The 24,823-nt window shown below is 36.8% G+C and overlaps 1 protein-coding gene and 1 long non-coding RNA gene across 6 annotated transcripts in view; one reads left to right on the plus strand and one right to left on the minus strand.

The window, feature by feature from the left end:
• LOC127068488 (uncharacterized) overlaps positions 1 to 368 on the minus strand; it is a 50,749-nt gene extending 50,381 nt beyond the window's left edge. Inside the window, exon 1 of the long non-coding RNA XR_007782945.1 lies at positions 170 to 368. This is a non-coding gene — a long non-coding RNA (uncharacterized LOC127068488). The remainder of the gene's footprint in view (positions 1 to 169) is intronic.
• A 1,863-nt stretch (positions 369 to 2,231) lies between these two features.
• The window catches only part of LOC127068405 (optomotor-blind protein), a 117,184-nt gene continuing 94,592 nt past the window's right edge, over positions 2,232 to 24,823 (plus strand). For all 5 annotated transcript variants that reach the window (XM_051004536.1, XM_051004538.1, XM_051004539.1 and 2 more), the window contains exons 1-2: positions 2,232 to 4,687; positions 12,568 to 12,892. In XM_051004536.1, coding sequence (XP_050860493.1) covers positions 3,868 to 4,687; positions 12,568 to 12,892 — 1,145 coding nt within the window. In that variant the 5' untranslated portion in view covers positions 2,232 to 3,867. The remainder of the gene's footprint in view (positions 4,688 to 12,567; positions 12,893 to 24,823) is intronic.

The following is a 24,823-nucleotide window of genomic DNA, read 5'->3' on the forward strand; positions in this document are numbered from 1 at the left end:
TCTCCCCTACCCGTGCCCACCTCTCTCTCTTTCTCTCTCTCTCTCTCTCTCTCTCTTTCTCTCTCTTCTTCTCCTTCCCTTCCTCCCTCCCTCCCTCTCTCTCTCTCTCTCCCCCTCACACACACTTTCCCTCCCTCTAGCTAAACGCGTTCTCGGGAATCGTCCTTACTCTCGCACGGATGGAAAAGCTTTCGCGGATTTGGCAACACTGCGACGCGATGTTGGGCGTCTCAGCAACACTCCGCGGCGCGAAGGACGAACGACGAGGAGGTCTCGGCAAGTAGAAAAAGCCGTGCTAGACGTAACGTCCGTAGCAGCGAAGCTGATAGCGGTGTGCTGGTGGTGGTGATGTCAGTCGAGAGTTGTTCCGGGGTGGGATAAAATGGGCGTAACCAACGGCGGGGAAGGCAAACGCGGAGGAACGTGAAAGGTGCCGTGTGAATAGTCCAGGAGTGGGAGAAGCAACGCGAGAGACCGTTGCTGCACTTAACTCCAAGAGTGGAGGAACCCAATAGGCGGAGCTAAAGGCTACCCCTCCGTCGCTGATTTCCGTACGTGTTAAACGCGAGCCAATACGCTCGAGAGAGAGGGAGAGAGAGAGAGAGAGAGAGAGAGAGAGAAAGGGAGAGGGAAAGAGAGAGAGAATTCGCATTGCTGGGTCGTGCGAATTTTGGCACGATTAAACTTTTCAACCGAGTTTCCACGGGAAAGGCAAGCCAACCAGCCAAGCCGCAAATAAAGTTTTTTCAATGTCAGCTTTTCAAGCTGAAATGAAGATCAAGCGAAATAAACTCTTTCTGAACACTTCCGTTGTAAACTTGGAATGCTTTCATCTTTTTGTGCGAACGTGTAGATATACAATCTTGAGAGATTGAGAGAGATTGAGAGAGAGAGAAAGAGAGAGCAAATTCCTTTAAATACGATCAAGATGACAAAGTTATGTTAATTAAAGGTATACTCGCCGAATGAAGATCCAAGAAATCGCATCAGCGATATGGTATAGGCCGAGACAGATGAGAAGGAAGAGGACGTCGAATCGTTTGAAAAATCATCGAGGGTCTCTAGGAATATTGTCAGGAAGAAATTGATCGTCCCAAATAAAATTACGACATCGGAGATCCACTGGAACGTTGAAGGTGTCCTGTCGCTTAGCGTAGAATCGCGTTTGCCTCCCTTCCCTCTAACTGCCCCCGCCCACTCCGGGGTGTTAATGGGCGTACTCGCGGTTAACACCCTAGCTGGCACGATGGTGGGAGTTGCGATACCCCTCTTGCCCCTCGCGTGCGTCACCAGGACAGATCCTGACGACAACTCTCCTGGAGTTGGCGGTAGGAAGAATAACTTGCTGGTCTCGTGTTCTCTTGGAGAGATCGGGGATCGGTGAGAGAGACAGAGAGAGAGAGAGAGAGAGTGAGAGACAGAGACAGAGACAGAGACAGAGAGAGAGAGAATAATTCGAAGATAGAAAGAGGAAGAGATGGTGGAGTAGGAGCAGGCAGGGTAAGGTGTGGGAAGAGAAGAGAAGAGAAGGGGAGCGTCGGAAAAGGCGTCGAGAGCAACGCCGTTCGGATTGGCGTTCCGGCGCCAATCCGAGCTAGGAGCGCTCATTATCGCCCAACGGCTGGTCAGGAGGAGAGAGAGAAGGTGCTAGGACGTTTCCCCACCTTCTCGCTCGAGTGACGCGCCACCGTATCTCTATCCTTGTCTTACCGACTCGAAAAAGAGAGGGTAGGGTTGTTGGAAAGTGTATGTGAGGTGTGCGCGCGCGCGTACAGTAGAAACGGAACTGGTGGGGATGGCAAAGTCCCCACTACCAAAGTCCAAGGGAGCTCCCTAGCTCGGCTAACTCGTCGTCGTTGTCGTTGCCGTCGCCGTCGTTGGAATAGGGGAAGGGAGGAGGAGCCCCCGCCGCACGGCCTCAGTCTTCGCGTCGCTGCCCTCCAGCATTCACGCCTCCCGCGTCCGTTCCGCGGCGCAGCCACACTCCGTTCTCTCTCTTTTCTCTCTCTCGTTGTGTGTTCTCTCGTTGTGTGTTGTGTGTCGTCGTCGCCGTCGCCGTCCTCCTCCTCGTCGTCGTCATCGTCGTCGTCGTCGTCGTCGTCGTCGTCGTCGTCGTCGCTGCCACCGCCACCACTGCCGTCGCCGCCGCCGCCGCCGCCGCCGCCGCCGCCGTCGCCGCCGTCGTCGTCGTCGTCGTTGTGGTCGTCGTGTCGTATCGTCGTTGGCGTAGTCGTCGCCACTGTCGTCGTCTTTTACGTTCTCGTGCGCGCGTGTGTGTGCGTGCGGAGTCAGTGTATTAGTGTATTTGTGAGAGTGAAACCCACACATATACACCTATACGTACATAGGCACACATACTTGGACATTATTCACTCGGTGGACGATTCACATATACCTAAGCAACCAACAGAGTCACCCTACCACGCTCGGCAGCGCACAGGGACACGCACTCACACGTTCTCCTCGAATCCGGACGGGACTTTAGCACACCAACACCTCCGCGGGAGGTGTGGGGGTGAGCCCCCAGAGGAGGTGTCAATCCTAGCGCTGCTCAGTGACCATCGCGGCGCCACCCAAGTAACACCTTTCGTCCGCTCTCTCTCTGCAACAGCACACCGGCAGATCTAGTCGACGTTTTAGACTCGAGTCCGAAAGGGAAAGACAGACTCGTTTCTTAAGTTTTCTTTTTGTTTTTCCTTTTCCAATTTTAATCATCGCCTAGTCGTCGAAACGTACTCCAACCAGTCAACGAACGTTATCTATCGAATATCGAAAACTTTTCTCTCTCCTCTCTATTCTATTCTCGTCTGCCAAAGAAGACCCTCGAGCAAAGACAACGACTCAACAGAGGGAGGGAGAGAGAGAGATAATTCTTCTTCTTGCTCTTCTATTCTACGTAGTACCTTGGCAAGAACAAGATTAATACGTTTTAACTGATCTGGTGTTTACCTAGTCTCGTGTCTACGTTAATCTTCACGACGCGTCGTCTCTCGTGTGATCACGGCCCGTCGGACGGTGGCGTCTCCGAGCGTGGCTACGTTCTCGTGCCTCCTCGTCATTTTCATTCTCTCTCCCTCCCTCCCACCTTCCCTCTTTCTCTCTCTCTCTCTCTCTCTCTCTCATTCTCTCTCTCTCTCTCTCTCTCTCTAACACGCACACACATACACAAATTCTATTTATCCGTTTATCTATCCTTTTGTGTAAAAATCGTGAACCAAGAAAGTGTTGGGGCAAACAGTGAAAAAGAGTAATTTCTTCTGGTGAATCGAAAGATAGTGAACGATTGCTAAAGATGGGAGCGACTGTAGGTGCAACCAAGTCGACGCAATAAAAGTGACAGTGCTTGATTGGAAGAGTTTCGTCCGAATCGGTATCGTTTCACCTAATCGCGAGAGTGAACGTAGAGAGGATCTTTGTCGAGAAAAGTGAGAAAGAAGATGAAGAAGGGAAGGATCGACGATGGGTCGTTGAAGGCGAGGGTGAATCATCGCGTTGGTAGGAAACGACGTGAACGTTCGAAGGATCAGAATCCTCAACGTTCCTGAACGTGAGAGCGATGAATATGTTGGAGCGTGGTGCCGAATAAGAGCAAGTGCCTCACGTGGTATCCAAACGGAATATCAAAGAGAGCAAAGGAGAGAAAAAAAGAGAAAAAGGAGAGAGAGAGAGGGAGAGGGAGAGAGAGAGAGAGAAAAAGACAGAGAGAGAAAGAGAGAGACAGAGAGAGAGAGAGAGAGAGAGCGAGAGAGACGCAAGCCAGAAAGGCAAAAAAGTCGTTGGTAGAGGCAAGGAAGGTTAAAGAAAAAAAGGAGAGTTTGAGTCACTCGAAGAGGAATCTCGCGCGACTCGGCACACTCGCCCGTCTCGATGAGATTCGAACAGGAGACAGCGTGCAGGGGTACCCACTGCGCCAGCACTCCGCAACCCTCCGCGCTGCAACAGCGAACACGGCCCGAGGAGTTGGTGGTGGAGGAGGAGGAGGACTCTTCCTCCCTGAAGGACGACATTGTCGTAGGTCAACGGTTAAGACGCAGAGAATTGGAGGCTAACGTGGTCGAGGGTGCGAAGACGGGGCCGAGGGCCGAGGCGGGGGGGCCTGGGATGGCGTACCCCGCGTCAGCGACGGCTCTGAATCAGCACTCGCCGTTCGCAAGCTCGTTGACGAGCTCGCTCGCGAGCTCCCTCGGTGGAGGACCACTTGGTGCTGCCAGCGGCGGAGGAACCGCTGGTCCTCTCGCAGCTGGTGCACCAACTTCTAATAATCCCAACGGTCATATCTCAACGGCCGGCGGACAACACTTACCGGCACCGGCTGCGCCAAGACCAACAGATTTTAGCGTTTCCTCCTTGTTAACCGCTGCCAACACTCATCCGCCTATCTTAGGTGGCTCCTCGTCTCAAGGTAGCGCTTCTCCACCACCCGGTGGACCTGGTAGTCCAGCGGCAGCACCCGAAACTCCACCACCCTTACCGACTCAAAGAGAATTGTCTCATCCCTCGTCGGCCGTTGCCGCTGCTAGTTACTTTAGTGCTGCCGCACTGGCAGCCGCTGGTTTCTATAATCCGGCGGCTCATCTGCCGCCAACTAGCTCACCAGGACCGACGGCTCATCATCTTCAGGGCAAAGCTATACTAACCAGTCCGCATCATCATCCGCATCTTAATCCTCACGGCATCACGCCACCAGGTGAGATCAAACTCCGAATCGAGATCATTTTTTCTCCTCCGAATCTTCTACTCCGATTTTTTCGATGGATCGTCGTTTAAGAATCCCAAGTTTCTTACTCGGTTCTCTTCTATCTATACGTATATATATATATATATGTGTGTACTTGTTTTTTACGACACTTTACGACTTTGACATTGATTGCCTCGAGGGCATCGATGATACTAATTATTCGACGAATCGTATTTCTCCATTCGGTTATCTTTCGAGAAAAAATATCGTATCCAACGAAAAGTTCTCTATCGCGAAGAAAAATTCCATGTTCGATATGTACAGGGCAATGTTCGTAACAATGTAAAGAAAAAAAAAAGCAGGAAACACACAGACAGACAGACGGAGAGAGTGTATGTGTGTTTGCGTGGAGAAGGGTGGGTGGGTGAGAAAGAGAGAGGGGGATAAGATCGAGAATGCGGTTGTGACGCTGCGGAAAAAATTCGCTTGCTATACGTCGGCAATACGTTATGACATCGGCTAAGATAATGCAATCGATGTGGCATATCTCGTGAGTTAAATGAGCTGCCGAATGTAAATGCCACGTTGAAGTATAATTTTGGATTCTATTGATAAGAATTTAGAAGGCTAGGCTATGTTCCTTATAGTTTTTTTTTTTTTTCTAAATCGTCGTAAATATCTTAGAAAGTTTGTCAATTTTTGTTCCTTTTCTTTTTCCTTCTTCTTTTTTCTTCTTCTTTCAAAGAAAACTTCATTTTCGAAGCAGTAGAAAGAAAGAGAGAAGAAGGACAGGTGTTGTTGTTGGATTTTATAGACCGATAATGCGTTGTTCATCCTGCGTTGTCTTATCTGACATCTCGTTATTACATACATCCACTTCATCCGCCGTAACTACTTATTTCTCTTCGTTAACTTAAATGATGAATTAATCGTCGATGTAGTACGTACATATGTCCGCGTTGATACGTATTATATTCTATTTATTTACGCCCGACAACGGGTTGTGCCAATTTGACGTTGAACTTTTCTTTTCTTTTTTTTTTTTTTGGTGGAGGGATCATTCGTTTGGATATAATTAATAATCGATTAAAAATTTTTCCCTTTTTTATATTTTTCTTTTCTTAAATTCGGCCTTGTTTAGTCGAAAGAATGAATCGTTCGATGATATTCGTTAGGAGGTTAGATCATCGGCCAAAGCAAGCTTCTAATCTCTCTTTTCGTCAAAATTGCTTCAATTTTCTTAGATCTCCGTTGGATCTTTTTATATCGATCGATTCGTCGAAGATCCTTCAAAGAAATTTGTTATTTAATATTGTTCTTAACGAATTAGATAACGTTTCAATCATCTTTTTATTAACTAACTTTCCTATTCAGAATATAGATTACAATTTCAATGAAATTCTCTTCTACGTTGTCGCGATAATCTTCGTGCGTTAATGTTTAGATATTTTCTAACGATTCAAGCCTCGACATGCGATCTTTCTCATAGTTTTAAAATTCTAATCACGATTTTCTAATTTGGAATAATAAAACCTGTCGATATATCCTTTACGATACCTAAATCGTTCGAAATAAATTATTTAATATTTCTTAAGAAATTTGCTAACGTTAAGATCACGTATATTTTCTTTCGTCGTCTAAATTTCTAACCCATCGGTAATAATTCGTAGTTGTCAACGGGATTAGAAACGATCGTCTACCTACATACGAATAATTCTTTTGTCAGGACTCGTATATCATTCTGACTTGTTATTGCAACTTTTCCTGTAATTTAAAAAAACATTTTTTTCTAATAAATTAAAAAGAGAGAGAGAGAGAGAGAGAGAGAGAGAGAGAGAAAGAGGATCTTCTCCCTTCACTTTTCTAGTCTCGGGCTCTCGTCCAAGTGACCGTAGCTAGAGTGACGATTAATCTTGCCAAGGGCATGTCCGACGTCTCGAGCATTCGAAATTCGGTGCGTGTAACTTGTGCGTTTCTTTTGCCGCGCTTGTACGAAGACGTGAGCGCGTAAAACTCGTGTCAGCCGGTTAGATACGACGAATACATAACGAGATCGAGACGATAGAAACGAAATGATTTAGACGAAATAGAAAATCTAATTCTCGTCTGATAATTTTTAACTTTGTTACTTAGAATTTTTATCTTTCGTCCTTTCTAGATTATTTATTTATTTATGTATTTTTTCTTTTCTTCTTTTTCTTTTTTCTTTTTTTTTTTTATACTCGACCCGATTATAAGGTTAAAAGTTAGGCACGTTTTCAAGGAAATTTATCTTGTATCACTGATTATAATTATATATTATTTGGTATTTCTATTTTTTCTTTCTAATTTGATATACGTGTAATAGGGAAAGGATTTGGCCGACGTTTAACACACTCTTTATTTCTTTTATTTTCTCTCTATTTGCAAATATTATTTCTCACATTTTTGAAGCGCAATTGTAGAAATTTTATGTAGGTATTAAATTTTTTGGTGTAATTAAAGTATATTAGGGAAAGAAAAAAATTCTCTTGGGTTTATCTCTCTATCTATCTTCTTTATTATCCTTTCTTCTTTATCTACTTTTATAAAATGACGAGTTATATGAAATGATTGATTTTCTACAAAACTTCTTAAATCGTTTATGTTTTATTAAGAAAAAATTCGTGTCCAACAATTAATTTTTTTTTCTTTTATATTCCTTAAGGACTTATAATTCGTTCCTTTTTATAATAAAAATTCTACAAAGTTTTGGATATTGTTGTAAAAAAAAAAATCATCATCGTTATTAACGTTAATTTAGGCCACTTATCCGATTATTTATTATTCGCGATAACAAAACGTATTATCGCGTAAGGTTATTGTCAATTCGTTTCGCTATTGTTAGAGCAGTGAGTCCTTCAACATTTTTGAAATTATTAATATGCCACGCGTTAAACTAACTTGCATATACACACGCATGTACATATATATCGACATATACATATGTACATACGAAGAACATAGATCGGGAAAGCGAGAATGTCGGCACGTTTGAAGCTTCGTAACGCCGAAGGAGATATTTTTCTCGATGGAAAAGTCTCCGCTCACGGAAACTCGTTTGGCAGCCATTTTTCAACCTTCCTTCGAACGATAAAAAAAAAAAGAATTCGATTGCGAAATGATGCAACGTACTCTCCTGCCTTTTTTCGGTTTGTTCTAGAAACGAAAATTAACAATCTGTGATATTTACTCGATTTTTTTTTTTTGCTTTTACACAAAGCAAACATCACCTCGTGTAAATTATTTTGCAGAAAATAATAAGAAGCTAGCCAAATCAATATTTTTTATTATTTCGTTCTAATCGAAATTCTATGCATTGTCATGGTTAAATAAATACGTCCGATTTTAAATCCGTTTATTCGTTTATTTGGAATAATCGATATTTTATTAAAATCTCACGTCATTTTATCATTCAACTTTATTTCGACGTCAAAGTCTCACGGGAAACGTTTCTTTCGATCGTAATATTTTGTTATATCTCTTTTTAATAAAATTGATACCTATCTAGTGGTATTAATTAAAATTTTTATGTTTCTCTTTCTCATAAAAGATAGAAGAAAATTGTTGTGCAAAGAAAACTATCCTGTGTGTGACCTCAATTCTTTCGTAAATTTGTGAATTTTATTTTACAAATTGTTGAAAACAATGAAATCTTTCTTATAAAGTTATATAAAATTTAACATCTATATATATATATATATATATGTATGTATGCATGTATGCATGTATATATGTATATATAATTGGTATTATTTTTTTTCGATTTTTGTCATTATTTTGTTATTATTTTGTTTTTAATTTTAACACTCTCGTTAATATTTTATCCAATTTTTTATGTAACACTCATCGTCGGCTTTACTTTAATGGACGGATAAAAAGATTACGAGAGGAAAGAGTTTCCTTTGATGTAGATTCATCAAAACGTTTTCATTTGCCTTCTTGTTTAATAAATAAAATAAAAAATATATAAGGAAGAAAGAATAAAAAATGAGAAAGACGATATTATATTTTTATTTTATACAAATCGTTCGTTTTAATTCGCTCGACTTTCAAATGCACTTTTGAACCTACATTTCTCTTTTTGTTAATATTAAAAATATTTGAAAAAAAAAAGAAATAACGTCGAGTATCTTAAAAAATTATAAACAAATTTTTAAACGAAAGTTTTTTCTCCTAAATTTCGTTCAAAAATCGAACACAACGTTTTCGTTCGATTTGAAAGGGACGTGTTTTCGATCAAATGCCAGTTTTGAATTTTCCATGGGACACAACGATGGCAAACAAAAACGTGCGATAAAAATACAATTCGTGTTGTAAGTGAAATGTTTAAACAATTTCGACTGCGTCTCTCTCGGGAAAGTTAAAACGAAAAAAAAAAAAAATATACATATATATATTTCGATAAAAATCGAGAAACGTTTTTCAAGTCGATTCAGTAGAGATAGTTTCGTAGGTACACTTTTAGATGAAAAAACGAACAAAAAAAAAATATTAAAATAATAAAAATGTGTTACAAAAAAAAAACAAAAAAAAAAGATAGAAATAAAAATTACGATCGACGGACAACAAAATTCGTGCGCGAAGCGATTTTATTTTTCGAGGTTACGTTGCGAGAGCTCGAAGGAACCATAGATTTGTTTTCGTTTGTCGATTTTGTTTTTCTCCGTTTCTTTTTGTAACAATGGAAAACAAAAAATAAAGAATAATAAAAAATAAACGTTTCTATTCATCTTCGGGATTAATCTTCGCATTCAATCGTCGTTTAGAATCGAACGTTTCAAATCGTCATCTTGATTCCATTTACGTCTTGTTATTTTTCACAATTCATCCTTTTTATATCGATTTTATTATTATTAATAATAATAAAAATGAGACGTGAATTTTTTTGAAGAAAAATAATTTTAATTCAATCCTGTTTTAAGTTGTCAATCGGGAAAAATGTTTGATCGGTGGTGATATATGAGATTTGTTTTAATTAAAAGTAAAATGAAAAAAAAAAATTGAAATAAGAAGAAAACATGTTAATAACGCCATTTCACAAATACACCATTTTATAACATAACATTTTATAATATACCATTTTATAAATAACATTTCAATTATTTATCACACTTAAAGTTTCATATAAAAATATCATATAGATACTTATAGGTGCACATATACACAGAGACACGTACACGCATATACGTTTCAATACATAATCAGATACATTTGTATCGAGGAGAAAAAAGGGAAGAAATGAAATGAAAAAAAAAAAAAAAAAAAAAATAGAAACAAAAAATAGTTAAAATCACGAAGAGTAGAAAAAACACGTTAGATTAATTAAACGTAACGTGTCAATACTATTTCGACCATTCTCATCCAGTTCTCTTTACAAACACGACGTAGTAATAATGAGAGTGAAATAAATGAAAGAGAAAATTTTATATAAACGTGAGCGTATGTATGCGTGCGCGGGTTCGTTGCGGGTATATGTACATATTCGATATATCACAAAAGCTCGATAATTACTGCATTAACAAAAAGAACAAATAAACTGGATTTACATGAGAAAGATATAAAAGCGATTAATACGATGATTAACACGTAGGTATCGGCGATCGGTAGGAACAGAAACAGAAACAGAAACAGAAACAGAAACAGAAACAACAACGGCAACGGCAAACGGCTTCCTACGTTAGCTCCACGTGCAACAGGTTTTAAACATTTTTACGATAAACAGCAGCGTGCGCTCGCGCGCACCTTTCCATGTAATTAATCGAAATGGAAAGGAAATTCAGGAAGCCGTGGCACGTCGCGAGACATTAAACGAGTCGTTAGTTAAATATGAGCTATTGCATTAATCGGACAGAGATAGATAGATACTACGTCTCTCCTGTAAATGTTCAATTCTAAGTTACGCATGTAATAGGTGAATTATCGTTATTGAATCATGATTGAGAAAATTATTACACGATTATACCGATTCCTTCAGGACTATACTTTTCCACTTTATAGATTGTTGGTTAATTAATCAGGAAAATTACTAGACGAACGGGACGTCGATCGATTAGATAGATTAAACTTAAAGGCTTTACTTCTTTTTCTTTTATTTTTATTTATTTATTTCTTTTATTTTTTTTTAGAAATACGCGATTAATTAACGAGGGTAATATGGATCTGGAAGTAGATCTGTTAGCAAGATTTCTTAAATGTCCAACTTTTCGGGTAGATACACACATTTTTTATGATTAAGTCGTCGTCGTAAATATTCATCATCTTTTTCTTTCGATTTTCGTATTAATTAGTAAGTGAATGTCGTCAGATCGTTGGCTTCGTTAATTTTCGATAATGTAGTGTAATTAATCTTAAATTCGATCTAACTGAATGAAAATGTAAATTTACATTACACAACGTTATATAAATTCGTACATTCAATACAGATACATTTTTTCTTTTTAATCTAGTCAGTCGTAGAATTCTTACTAGTTAATACTCATAGTTCGATAATTAATCCAAATGAGATTGTAGATCAAACGAAAGAAGAGAGAAAAGAGGAGAAAAGGAAAAGAAAAATACACGTCAATTTTTATAATTTAATTTATAATAATCTAAGTTATGAGTAAACACTCGTAGGCTGTTCTAGTTTCTAATCGCTGGCACTTTGAAAAAGAAATTTTTACGAACGTTCATAATTCTCACTAAGAGTTATCCTCTTCTATCTTTATACCACGCATCTGGCGATAAATAAACGTTCTTGATCATACGTCGAATAGGATAATTGTTAGAACAGATAGATTGCTCCATTGACCTAAGAAGAGAACGAATACGTCAATTCTATTTTTAAGTCTTCGTCTCTTCTCGTTCGTACCAAGAATAGTAGTATCTATAGTTATATTTGCAAACGTTTAGCTTTTCCCAAAGGCATTTACATTTTAGAGCTCGTAAAAGATAGAGAAATGGAGAGGGTAAATAGAAACCCTCTCATAGGTGAGGTAACAGGAAGGGATGATGTGAAGGGTAAAAGAGAGATGGAGGTTAAGGGGGTAGCTAAAAAGAAAAGAAGCTTTCCGGAAAGTTTTCGACTTATTCTTCTTCTTATTCTTCTTATTCTTATTTCTTGAGGATCAAAGGGGGTTATTTCAAACGTGTGAGCAAAAGTATGGAAATAAGAATGAAAAGAGAATGAAACGAAAAAAAAAGATATCTAAGGGTAAGTAGTTGAAAAGAGAAATTAGGGATGATTCATCGACGCAACTGTTATTATTCGTCTCGATCTTATCGAGATATATTTGCAATCGTCGTTTGGACTTTTCGAAAAAGAACATTTTGTTCTTTCTCGGTTTTCTGATAAACGATCGCAAAGATTTTGAAACAACACGACTACGTGCGCGTGAAATGTGTATACATATTTCTATATTTCCGATTAAGTGTTGTCATCGTCGAAAATATATTTTAGAGATTTCTCGATGACGAGAAAATTTAGAATTTATTACCTCTACGAGAGCATTTCCCAAGATTATTCTTAGAGAAAAAGAAACAAAGCGTTTGAAAGAAGCATCGATTACTTTTGAAGATAATTTGAAAAGGTTTATGAGAGCTAATGCATTGAAATATATTTACCTGATTCTTTACCCTAATGTCGAATAAAAGCGATAATGGATTCGTTCGTTCGTAGTATGGTTAAAATCGTTCACCGTTACGAATGAGAATACGATATATTTGTTGAGAACCGATCCGAGATTTGGGTTTGATAACGATTTACAAATTTTGTAAGAATGCATTTGATCGGATGATAGATTAAAACATTCAAGTAAACTCGAGAAATAGAAATTACGTTGACGCTAATCATTAAATAAATATTATTGACTCGATTGATTATTTGTTAGGTTTAGGACTGGGTCCACATACACCCGAAGAAGCAGCAGTCCTGGCGGCGGCAGCAGCTGCATTACATCATCATCATCAAGGTGGTCCTGGAGGTCCAGCAATGAGGCCTCTCAGGCCACCTTTACCTCCAGGGATGCTGCATACTTCGCCGCATCCCTTGGCACCGCACCATCCCTTAGCCGCTCCTCATCACCCTTTGGTACCACCTCATCATCCAGAGGAAGATGGTGTTGTCGATGACCCCAAGGTCACGCTAGAGGGGAAGGAACTTTGGGAAAAGTTTCATAAACTCGGCACGGAAATGGTCATTACCAAAAGTGGCCGGTAAGTCTCGATCGATCGTAATTTTATTCTCCGTAAGGAGTTTTCTTTTACTTTTCAAATCTTTTTTCTCCATTTTTTTTTCTGCTCCTTCTTTTCTAATTAAGACAAATGTTTTTCGTTTTGTACCTTGAAATCTTATTTCATCGACGTATGTGTATCAAATGTTAACGATGTTTTTCATATCATCTAGGAAGAGACGTCCTTTTCTCGTTTCTGATCGGACGACTAAAATACCAGACATTTTTTTTTATCATTTCTGTATCTCTTTTTTTTTTTTCTTTTTTTTTGTGAAACCTTCCACATAGCGGATTGAGAGATATATCTCTGAAAGCCTGATTAGAAAATTATTTCCCAGGTGACGACGAAGACGAAGGAGAATTTTGTTATAATTTAGTTATAATTGAAATGATTCTTTAGAAATTATCCTGACGATTGTCAAGCGATACTCTCATCGTTCCTTTAGTTGAACACATGGAGACATACTGTTGAACGTTTTACAAGTTAGTGACAGAAGCAAATGGAGTTTATCTATACCCCACTTTTTGTCCTTCGTAGTAAACTCCAGCGATCATGGTTTATACAAACGCATAGAACCTATCAGATTCTAGCATGAAAGCAAAGACTGGATAGGATAGAACAAAGAAAGAGAGAAAGAGAGAAAGAGAGAGAGAGAAAGAACTAGAGATAGAGATAGAGAGATAGGCCGGTAAGTAATTTAAAGAGAAAGAAAAAGCGCGTTCTTCCGCGACGACTAGGCTTAGAACGGGCTGCTAGATAGACACGAGCTGAAAACTATAATAGCTGGGAATAGAGCACGCGCCTGGCAAAAGGGTGAGCATATACCTTTACATATTTCATGTGCGACGCGTACAGGTGCGTGTTTTTGCGCTCGCGTTTACATTCACATATTTCTCTATATATGTGTATGCGTCGATCTGTAACTGTGTCGATTTATCAATGTTCTCTACTTCACGTTTATACGTATGTATATATATATATATATATATGAAAGCGTATATGCATTCTGGTATGTAATATATATATGCTATTTTTTAAATAATAAATATGTATCTGTTTCGCATTCCTATTATTTAATTGTATATACATTCATACGAATATAAACGTGTGGGTGTAGCTGTGTATGTCTTTGTACGAATTCATGGTATACATGTTTTTCCATTTGTCTCTGTCTGTGTTGCCTTTTATGAGTGGATATATCGGATGGATTTAATCTTTGAATGTTAGTGTCCTGTTGTACGTGTATACGATACTACATTGCTCTAATCCTCTCTCTCTCTCTCTCTCTCTCTCTCTCTCTCTCACGCAAACATACACAGCATTCGATTGCAAGCGGAGTATACTCTGTTTCTGTCTCTCTTTCTCTTCTACACAGAGTCTACACAGAGAGCCAGGCGAATCTCGCACGTGGATTTTGGCTTTGCTCTCCTAATTTGCGTCATTAGTATGGCGAGAAAGGGAAATCGTGATTTGCCATTGAGGATTCTCTCTCTCTCTCTTTCTCTCTCTCTCTCTCCCTTTCTATCTCTCTGACCGTCTGTTTGTTTCTCTTTCTCTTTCTCTTTCTCTTTCTCTTTCTCTTTCTCTACTCCTCTATATCTTACTAAAGGGTTGCTTCCTGTTAGCTTGGACGAATAGAAACCCTACTTTCTTACCCTTAATGTCGATTTAACGAACGACCACGTCGACTAATCATTTCTTTTTCTTTTCTTCTCTTTTATTTTTTTATTTCTTTCGTTCTTGTTGTTTGTCTTTTATTTCAATCCCTTTAATTATTTTATACGTTTGCGCTTAAACGAACCTTTCGTGAACCATCTCTAAGAAAAATTGTAAGACTATCTCCATTATTTTTTAAACGATTCCGAACAATTTCTTTAGCGTTTTCATATTTGAATTACGGGATGCATCTAAATAAATGTGGAAAATCTTGTAAATTCATTTCTAAACGTTACCTTTTCTTATTCACATTTTTTCAATGAATTAAAAGTAATTTTATATTAATCTCCAAACTTTCTCTTGCTCCTTTTCAATGAACAAAGAATACTTGTAATTGATTATACAAACGTGCACTGGCGAATAATCATTTTCAGTAATTTTGTAAAAATTCTCTCTTCCTTTCTCTGTAAATTAATGCGTATCGAAGAGATATAGACACGAAAAAAAGTATTTTCATGTATTTTCAGTCACGATATAATTTTCGAGTTCCACTTGCAAGCCCTACAGACTTATAGTCGTGTATAACGTGTATAGAACGTTTCACGTGTCCTTTCGTAGTTATTATTGTTAATTTTTAAGTCGGTAGCTCGCGCAAATTTGTACCGTACCGTTCCGTTGTTCGTCGCTGACTTTCGTATGATTACAGTAGGTATCTAGCATAAACTCGGTGGTCTGTAGTTGCGCATTAAACAGTTGTTTCTACCACCAAGTAGAAAGAGAACGTCAGAATGCCACGTTATGTGTTACGTTGCCTTTCTTACACGTAAAGAAACTTATCGTTAGTAGCTATCATTACAAAACTTGCTCTGTATATTTGTAACTTAAAAAAAAAAGAAAGAAAAAAAAAAGAAAAAAAGAATGAAGAAGAAAAAAATTACATCTTCTCTCTCTCTCTCTCTCTTTCTTTTCTTTTTCTTTTTTTTTTTTTAATGTCAATATTTTTTTTCTACTTTGTTTTATTATCACGCGTACGTTCTATCGATCGAGCAGAGTTTGGAAAAGTATTAGCAATGATACGTAACTTTTTTTTAATTGAAATAAGCATACAATGATAAGTATCTATAATAAAAAATTTTGACGATTGCACGATCATATTCGCGATAGATTAAAATTGTTAGAAATTAAACGAAGATACTGTTTCCTTTTCTTGTTTGTGTACTTGCGATATAGAATGCACACGCGGACACACGCACATGTATATATGGTTCTAGAGTTGATATGTATTTTCTATCACACACACACACAAACATATATTTGTAGAATATATGTATGTGCGTTCTCGTGACCTACTGGAAACGTACAAGACGCATGCACGCATGTAGCAAAGCTCGTCGTCCATCTCGAGGACGTTTCGAGAGCTAAGAGATTCCTAATAAGTTCTGGGTGCTTGAAAGAAAAAAAAGAAAAAAAACAAATAAATATAAAATCACATACAGAAAGAGAGAAAGAGAAAGAGAAAAAAAAATCGAGCACGATTTAACACCGACAAGAAGGAACGAAGCAACCAAGGTACAAGCCTCGAGCGAATAATCGAGTATAGTGATCTCCGTGAAAAATGTTCATGCGTTTAACACGTTATTACGCAAGTAAAACCATTTACAAGCATTCCTGATAAATTTCTGACTCATCTAATCGATGTTCTAAGACGTTCGAACGAACGCCAAAGATTTACAAGAAATCAGGCAAATTCCATCGAACCAGTGACATAATTATCATCCTCATCATACTCGATCCAATTTTCATTCTAATCTTTCTGATCTCGTTATAGTCTTGCGTTGGAAAAATTAGAACGGAAAAATTAGATTGATTAGAAAAATCGATCAGATTCTTCCATGTAACTGCTCATCGTTTTCTTTAAACACCCTATATATCAATACACTTATCATTAAAAAAAAAATATATATATATATATGTATATACGTAATAAGAGTATATCGATAGTCTTTCTTTAAAAAAATTCATACTTCAAAGAAACAAATAAATTTTCTTTACATTAATTTCTATCCAAATTTTTAGACAATCCTTCTAAACTTATCATTGTAACATTCATATCTATCTAATACATACCTCTATACAATACATAAGACAAGTATAATCAATATAACAATCTTTCTTAAAATTCACTTTACAAAAAGTCATATTTCCTTATTACTACACACGCATACACAGATATAAAAAAGTACATCTACATATACATACATACATACATACATACATACATATAAATACATAAACGTACTGATCAACATTTTCTATCCTTATTTAACCAACTACACATACAATTTATATTAATATGTAATACATAATGTCGAGGGTGGTGAAGGATGTAAAAGAGAAGAAGAGAGTAAGAGAAAGAGAGAGAGAGAGAGAGAGAGAGAGAGAGAAAGAGATAGAGGGTCTTAAGTATAGGGCTGCCTTAACGATGTTTGTTTTATACATTGGCAGCCTCTTCTCGAACCTGTAATCTTTCTAAACGAGATATTACCTGGGCCCGTTGCGAAACAAACCCTTAAGCTTCTCTCTCTTTCACTCTTTCTTTCTCCTTTTCGTTGAGTCGTGTGGTTTGCGGACTTTCGAAGGCTGACAGAGTGGGGGAAGGAAGAGATAGAAAAGGATGGAGAACTACTCGAAGGGGAACTGGGCCTCAAAAATTGCCTCCCCTTTCTCCCCTCATCCCTTCTTTGCTACCTGCCCAAATTGCCGGCCATTCAACAGCCTCCGGTCACGCATACGCATACATAGACACACACATATAGTCAGACATATTCACATTATATACACACGTACCGTCTCTCTTTTCGTTGACGAATTATCGAAGGGGGTGAGTGAAACCAGATCAACGATCATTTTTTCTTCAAGATTTCTTTTTCTTTCATCATTTTTTTACTGCCTTTTTTTGTTTTTTTTTTAATTCTCATCCTTCTTTCCTTCTTTCTTTTTCTTTTTCTTTTTTTTTTTCGATGGACCCTCGTACATTGCTTAATTTTTGTTAGTAGACTATTTAGAAGCTTCGCATCGTGATCTTTTTATTTTCTTTTTTTTCTTTTTTCAACTTTCTCTCTCTCTCTCTCTCTCTCTCTCTCAGGTTTTTTCTTTTTTTTCTTTTTTTTTTTTGATATCTCTTTTCAATAATTTTCATAGAAATTTGTTTTCGTCTTTCTCTCTCCTTTTAATATTCTTGTCATTCGTCGACGTCATTTTCTAAATTCGTAGATAAAATTCGCAGGGCAGTTACATTCGTATCTGTAATTATCCTTTTTTCCTTTGTATTGAAGATGAATTTTATAACTTGCTAGCAATTCGTTCTCTATATAACGAGATAACAATTATTCCTACTGTAATTAATCCCAATTAATTTGTCACGGGAATAAATAAACGTTCATCTCCATTTACAGAAGTTGTGAATAAAAGAAATGCGAGAGTACAGATCGGGCGTCACAGGCATTGTTAAAAGAGTAGCTAACGTTAGCGCGTTAACTCGATTGCGAGCAATTAAGCGATTCGTTCGGTAAATCGTAATTAAATCGTGGCTGCCGTTGCACATCTTTTTCCTTCCATAAATGAAAATAATTAAAAAGAAAAAAAAAGAAGAAAAAAGAAAAAAGGGAAGTAAAAAAAAAAAATCGAAGAAAGAAACAGATCAATTGTTAGATAAGTAGATAGAGATCGAATTAAAAGTAAGAAAAAAAGAAAACGATCGAGAGAAATCGATCGATGAATCGTATAAATAATCGATCGATAATTATTTCCCATAATTAATAGAACGCGATTGGAATCACAATGAGAATGTAAATACGTGCTAATATAATTACATCGTCAATTCTATACTTATCTGTGTCATACAAGTTTAAGTTTCATTCTCTACTTATGCGTTTAATGAGAAAGAAAGAAGAGATATACGTAGATAGAAGAAAAGGGAGATGATCGTTCAACACTCGCGTTCCTTCTTTGATTTAATTTCTCTGATTTTTAAATCAAATAGGCCGTCGACAAATTCCGAGAGCAAACAAACCATAAAATGCCATTCGAAAGAGGGCGCAAGCCACTCGAACCTTATGTAATAGGCTTAACGAAATTTATCTTTGTCATCGTTAATATCTCTTCCTGACCCTTTTTCTTTTTCTTCTTCTTCTTCTCCTTCTTCTTCTTCTTCTTCGCATTATTTTTTTGTCTCTTTAAAAGATAATGAATCCATGGAATTTTTTTAAAGGAAGATAATAAGCAAGATTTTTCAAATATCTCCTTTCTGTAAATACGCTGATTATTCTAATTATCCTCGATCGTGGTCACGTTCGTCGTAAAATTCCTAGAGAAACTTCTGTTTGAATAAAATTAATATTAATAGTATCGTTGATATATGTAATGTTTCGTTACAAAAAAAAGAAAAGAAAAAAAAGAAAAAAAAAAGAAAAAGAAAAAAAAGAAGACGTTGCTGCGTGCATGTCATGTCATTTGTACCTGTCATTTCCGAACACCATATGTAGATGCGATATTTAATCGCAACGGCACTCGAAAATTATTTTCTTCTTTTTTTTTTTGTATCGTTATCGAAACAACCATGGCACACGGTGTACCTATGTACATCTAATCCATTTCTTATCGTTAGCTCGAGTTCTGCAAATCGAGCTGTCGGAAAAAGCGATTAGCATTTTAAATGGCGTTCCTTTCGACGCAACTTTTCTAAGTGACAAAAAGTGAGCTTGCCTCGACGACTAGAGGAGAAACGATAAAGAACGAGTACGATTTAATTTCGTCGTTCCCAGAATTTTCTTTCTTTCTTTCTTTCCTTTTTTTTTGTTTTGTTTTTGAAACGCTTATTTATTTATTTATTTATTTATTTATTTATTTATTTCTTTTTTATATCGTTCTACTTTCCCCGCCATTTTTATACGGTACATATATCCGACGTTTTTTCCAAAATAATATTCGTTCGTTCGTTCGTTCGTTCGTTCGTTCGTTCGTTCGTTCGTTCGTTCGTTCGTTCGCTCTCGTAGGGTTTTTCATTCTCTCAATTTCCCGGAAAATTCCCACCGCGATTATCTCCCACTAAAAAGCACGATTTTTGCTAATTGCCGATTTATCAAGCAATAGCATACAAAAGCCCACTCAATTTGTACAACGCAAATTTAATGAACTTGCGAAAGGAGTTCTCCAATTATTACGAATATGTATATATATATATATATATATGTATATATATGTATACATATATGTGTCATTTATCATCACGTGCATCGAACAATTTTTTTACACATATATTTCGCGATACTTTTCAATTCACTTATTCTGTCTATTTAAAGAGAAAAAAAAAAAAAAAAGAAAAAGAAGATGAGGGAAGAAAACACATACGATGATGTTTATTCATAGTATTGATTGTATGATAAAATTGTCATAATGACAATTAATCGTAAAAAATATAAATCTGATCGATTGATCGACAAATTCATAATTCCTTCTATAAATCTCCATTAATAAAAATATTCATTGTAGATAGATAAGTATATTGGAAATTTTTATTCGAATATAAAAAATCGATTGAAATACGTATTCATATTGCAAAGGACGAAGCCCATTTTATTAGCAAAGGTCAAGTTTCACGAACAAAAAATTGTGTACAAGTTAGGTTCCTCAAATTGATATTTTTATTCATTAGGTATACGTGTATAAAATAAAAAAGGATACGAATGATGATTGCGAAAAAAGAAAAAGAAAAAGAAAAAATGAATTTGATTCATAGACACGTTCAATATATCTAAAAAAAAAAAAGAGAGAAAAGAAAGAAAAAAAAAGAATTCTCTATATTTGTACGTACGTATTTGTATATGCAAAATAAATTCATATATAAAATGTTACCCAACAAGTGTTCTTTAACACGAGCTACAACATACTCGTTTAAATCTTGATAAAGAAGACGTACTTGTACACAAAGACCGTGTAATTATCGCTCGCACGTTCCCAGACGTCTTCAACAGTAGGCGATAGTTCCGGCCTTCTGATTGGTCGCGTGCGTAACAGAGATAATTACAACTACTTAATAGAATACTTGGCGGACTATCGATCATATATTTTCCTTATTGTCATATTAATCATTTCAATCGATTATAAATTTGTATTATTTCATATACAGAATCGTACTAATTATTAACAAGAATAGAACGTAATCGTTTCATTCGTACGAATGAAAAAAAAAAAAAAAAAAATTAAACGTACACACATCTATCTCATTTCACTTTCAATAATACTAATCACAATTAGTTTACGCGATTGCCACGTCCAATTCAAACGTATCGTTAAATTGTCATATTAATCATATTCCAATCATTTATTCATACGTATGTATTTTTATATCTATTAACGAAGTAATAGATAAATAATTCATTATTTCTTCGTCATTGTCACACAAACGATTGCACTTTACATATCGATTAATTATTTACATGTCAAATCGAATTTCTTTTAATCGTAAAAATAGTAGACAGAAACAGAGAGAGAAAGAAAGAAAGAGAGAGAGAGAGAAAGACAAGAAGCAAATAAACATCGTCAAGTATTGAAAATTATGGGCCACTACGTCCTCTCTCTATCGTTTCGTGCGGTAACGCGTTGCCTATCCCCACTCTTACAATCATTTTTACTCGTATTTCTTCCCTTGTGCGAGTTCTAGCCACCTTTCCCTCTTCCTCCTCTTGTCAGAACTTTAGCTTTCCCCTTCGTCTTCGCTCGAGGGCGCGTACACCTCGTCATATTCTTTCTCTCTCAAACGTTCAACCAATCGGCTCGTTCTGTCTTCGTTTTAACGCGCATGCGCTCTTACACTACCGTCTTTTCTTTACTTATTTTCTCTCTCTCTCTCTCTCTCTCTCTTTCTCTCTCTTTCTGATTCTCTCTCACTCTTTCTTCATCTTTTTCATCATTCCTCTCTCTCTCTCTCTCTCTCTCTCTCTTTCTCATTCATTCTTTCTTTCTCTTTTTCATCATCCCTTTCCCTCTCTCTCTCTTTCTCTCTCTCTCTTACTGTTTCCGGCTCGTACGAACGAATAAGGGTATTCTCTTTCTCTTTCTATCAACCTTCCTCTCTCTGCTAGGGGTCGCTCTGGTCTTGTCTGGAGGCTCGGTAATTAGCCGTAGTGGTCTCAGCACGCGCGTGTGAGCTTGAAAATGCGCTTTCCGGTCGCGAAAGAGAGAAAAAGAGAAAAAGAGAAAGAGAGAGAGAGAGAGAGAGAGAGAGAGAGAGAGAGAGAGAAAGAAAGAGAGAATCTTATTGCAGTTGACGATTGTAGTAGTGCTGAGAAGTGTCAGTATCCTACTTACTTGAATCTCTCTATCTCTCTCTCTATTTCTCCCTCTCACACACTACGTATCGACGTTGTGTTGTTGTTGTTGTTGTTGTTGTTGTTAGTGGTGCTGTTCCCGTTGTCGTTGTTGTCGTCGTTTCGTTACTACTGTTAGGGTGTAACACTCTTTTACCGTTCACTACTCCTCGTCAACAAAAATAGGGGATTCTTTTGAAAGAATCCTTACCTAACTTTATCCCTCTCTCTCTCTCTCTCTCTCTCTCTCTCCCTCTCCCTCTCCCTCTCTATCTCTGTTGCTCTTTCTATCATTCTAACCACAAGCAACACCTCCATGAACAATATAAGACGACATTAACTGTGTTACATCTGTGAAAGCTTCTCTCTCTCTCTCTCTCTCTCTCTTTCTTTATTTCTTTCTCTCTGTCTTTCTCTCTTTTTCTGTCACTGTTTCTTTCCTTCTCTCTCGTTTCAAGAACATCGTAGGTAATTTTTTTTTTTTTGTTATTGTTTTGTATTTTATTTCTAGTCAATGTCATCGTTAATGCGACCGAAGAGTATTTTCTTTATAACGAGAGTCACAGGACTTTTTCTAATCTTTTTTAGACCCTTCTTAATCGCTCGTGATGCGTATAAAGTGTCATTGAAGATGTGAAACGGATTAGAAGATTCAATTTGACGATTGTACTTACTTCGATTTTTATAACGTCATTATTTTATCGATCCATGAGCTGAAAGTGACACTTGGATGATTTGAAACGTTTCGATTTTGAAGTATAACTTCACGTTTATGAGAAAAGGTTTCTTCGCGAAATCATTTTTTATTAACTATTCCAAACGAAAAAGAAATTCATTTATTATTTGGATAAATACGTTAATTACGTTGACAGAATTGTTAATCATCGGAGAACATTTTCCAAACGTAAAAGAACGTTTGTTATTTGCATAAAAAAAAGGAACAAAAAAATGAAAAAAAAAATAAAAAAGAAAAATTAAACGTCTTTTAATACAAATTATATTTTGAATGATATATCGGTCATGTCTATCGACTCTCTGGATAAGCGGTTTTTTAATTACGTCAGTATATTGTATTTACATATACATACATACATATATATTGTACCGGACAAATGTTTAGTCCGGTACTGCATATATATATATCGGGTGTCCTGTAGAAAAAGCATGTGTCTAGTGACGTGTGGCGTTACGATAGAACCGATAAACCATGACGGTATAATTTACTTATCGAAATAAGACCGTTCAAGATAAGCTAACAATTCATATAATCGATTCTCATTTATTTAAATCATACGTTAGCTCAGCCAGCTGAGCTAGTTTTATTTTCAAATCTCTTTTTATTTCTATTTAATGACGATACATAAACTTTTTTACTAAGTAAGACTAGTGAATGAAATAAAATCTACTTTACTAACATATCGTTACTTTTCATTGTAACGTGAAAGCGTATCTTTTCTACGATCATTGACGCAATCGACATCGTCTCGTTAGATTCGTCTAACGCTAACGAGAAAGTACTTCCGTACTTGGATATTGAAATTTGCGGTTTTAATATTTTTCTGTACGAGGATAGAACAACGATTTTCTCTTGGAAATGAATTTTTATTCGTTTTCTAGTTAGCGCACATTACCTTTTCTTTCTCTCTTCTCTCATTTCTTTTTCCTTTCTTTCTTTCTCTTTCTTCTCACTTATAAAAATGTATCGCTATAAATCAATTAGCGTCGTCGATTCGTTCATTATTTTCTCTGAGCTCGGAGAAAGTATTTTGAAACTTATACATCGGTGACGAATATTTTGTTTTCTTCCTTCGTTTTTAATCGAATTCGGCTGGAAAGATTAGAAGAAAGGTTTGTAATTTTTTTTTTTTTTTATATTTAGGTATCTAAAAAATATACAAATTATAATTTCCTATCCCGACGGATTTTTTTTCTTTTTTTTTTTTTTTTAAATCGTAGAAGCGTTGTAACGATAGGTATCTTTAGCGGTGCTTTAATAGCACGATATATCCGGATACAGAAGCTATAATCTCAGCGAGCCTATTCATTAGAAATTATCCGAGGAGACCGTACGGTAATGATTACATAAATCAACGACGGATAATCGTCGCGTTCTTGCCACGACGATCGTAAATATCAACCGAGCGTCAATTCATTATCGCGTTCGTACCTTTTGCGCTTTGCCGGCGAGCGAATATGTGAGAAGGAGAAGAAGCAGTGATTTTGCGTTAGAAAATGTTTACCCTATCTTTCTTAGACGTCTAATCGTTTGGAATCACGATTACGTTAAGAAAGAGAGAGAAAGAGAGAAATAAATATACGAAAAGATTAAATTTTTGTTCAATTATCGAAGCTTTGTCGGTTAATAATGAAGATATTAGAATATGTTTAGAAATAGGAGAATGAATAAATTAGAAATGTTCGGATTTTTATAAGATTCTTTAACGGTTTTTAATAATGAAGATATTACAATGTTTTATATTAGAAAAGAAGATAGGAAGAGAGAAAAGAAGAGAGAACGTATTAGAAATAGATTTCTACAGGATTTGTAAACAGAGGTTGATTTGAAATTAGGTTTCTACGGAATTTTCAATTAGGAAGGATAAGATTTTTTAAGAATTCGATATCAACGATCGAATCGATCATTTCTTCCTTCGTTTCTTCCTTCATTCTCTTGTCAATAAAAGAATAAAAAATGAAAAGAAATAATAGATTTCAAAGATAAGGACAGAGAGAAAGAGAGAGAGACGGAAAGATTTCTTTTATCACGTCACGTTTTGTAGATCGAAGTAAAGATAAATATTAGAAGAATCGAGAACGATTCGACTGTTCCTTTCGATAATATCTTTTTTTTTTCTCTCTCTCTTACCAGAAAGAAATAAAAAGAAGGGAA

The sequence above is a fragment of the Vespula vulgaris genome, chromosome 13, assembly GCF_905475345.1.
Source record: "Vespula vulgaris chromosome 13, iyVesVulg1.1, whole genome shotgun sequence".
Lineage (NCBI taxonomy): Eukaryota > Metazoa > Arthropoda > Insecta > Hymenoptera > Vespidae > Vespula > Vespula vulgaris.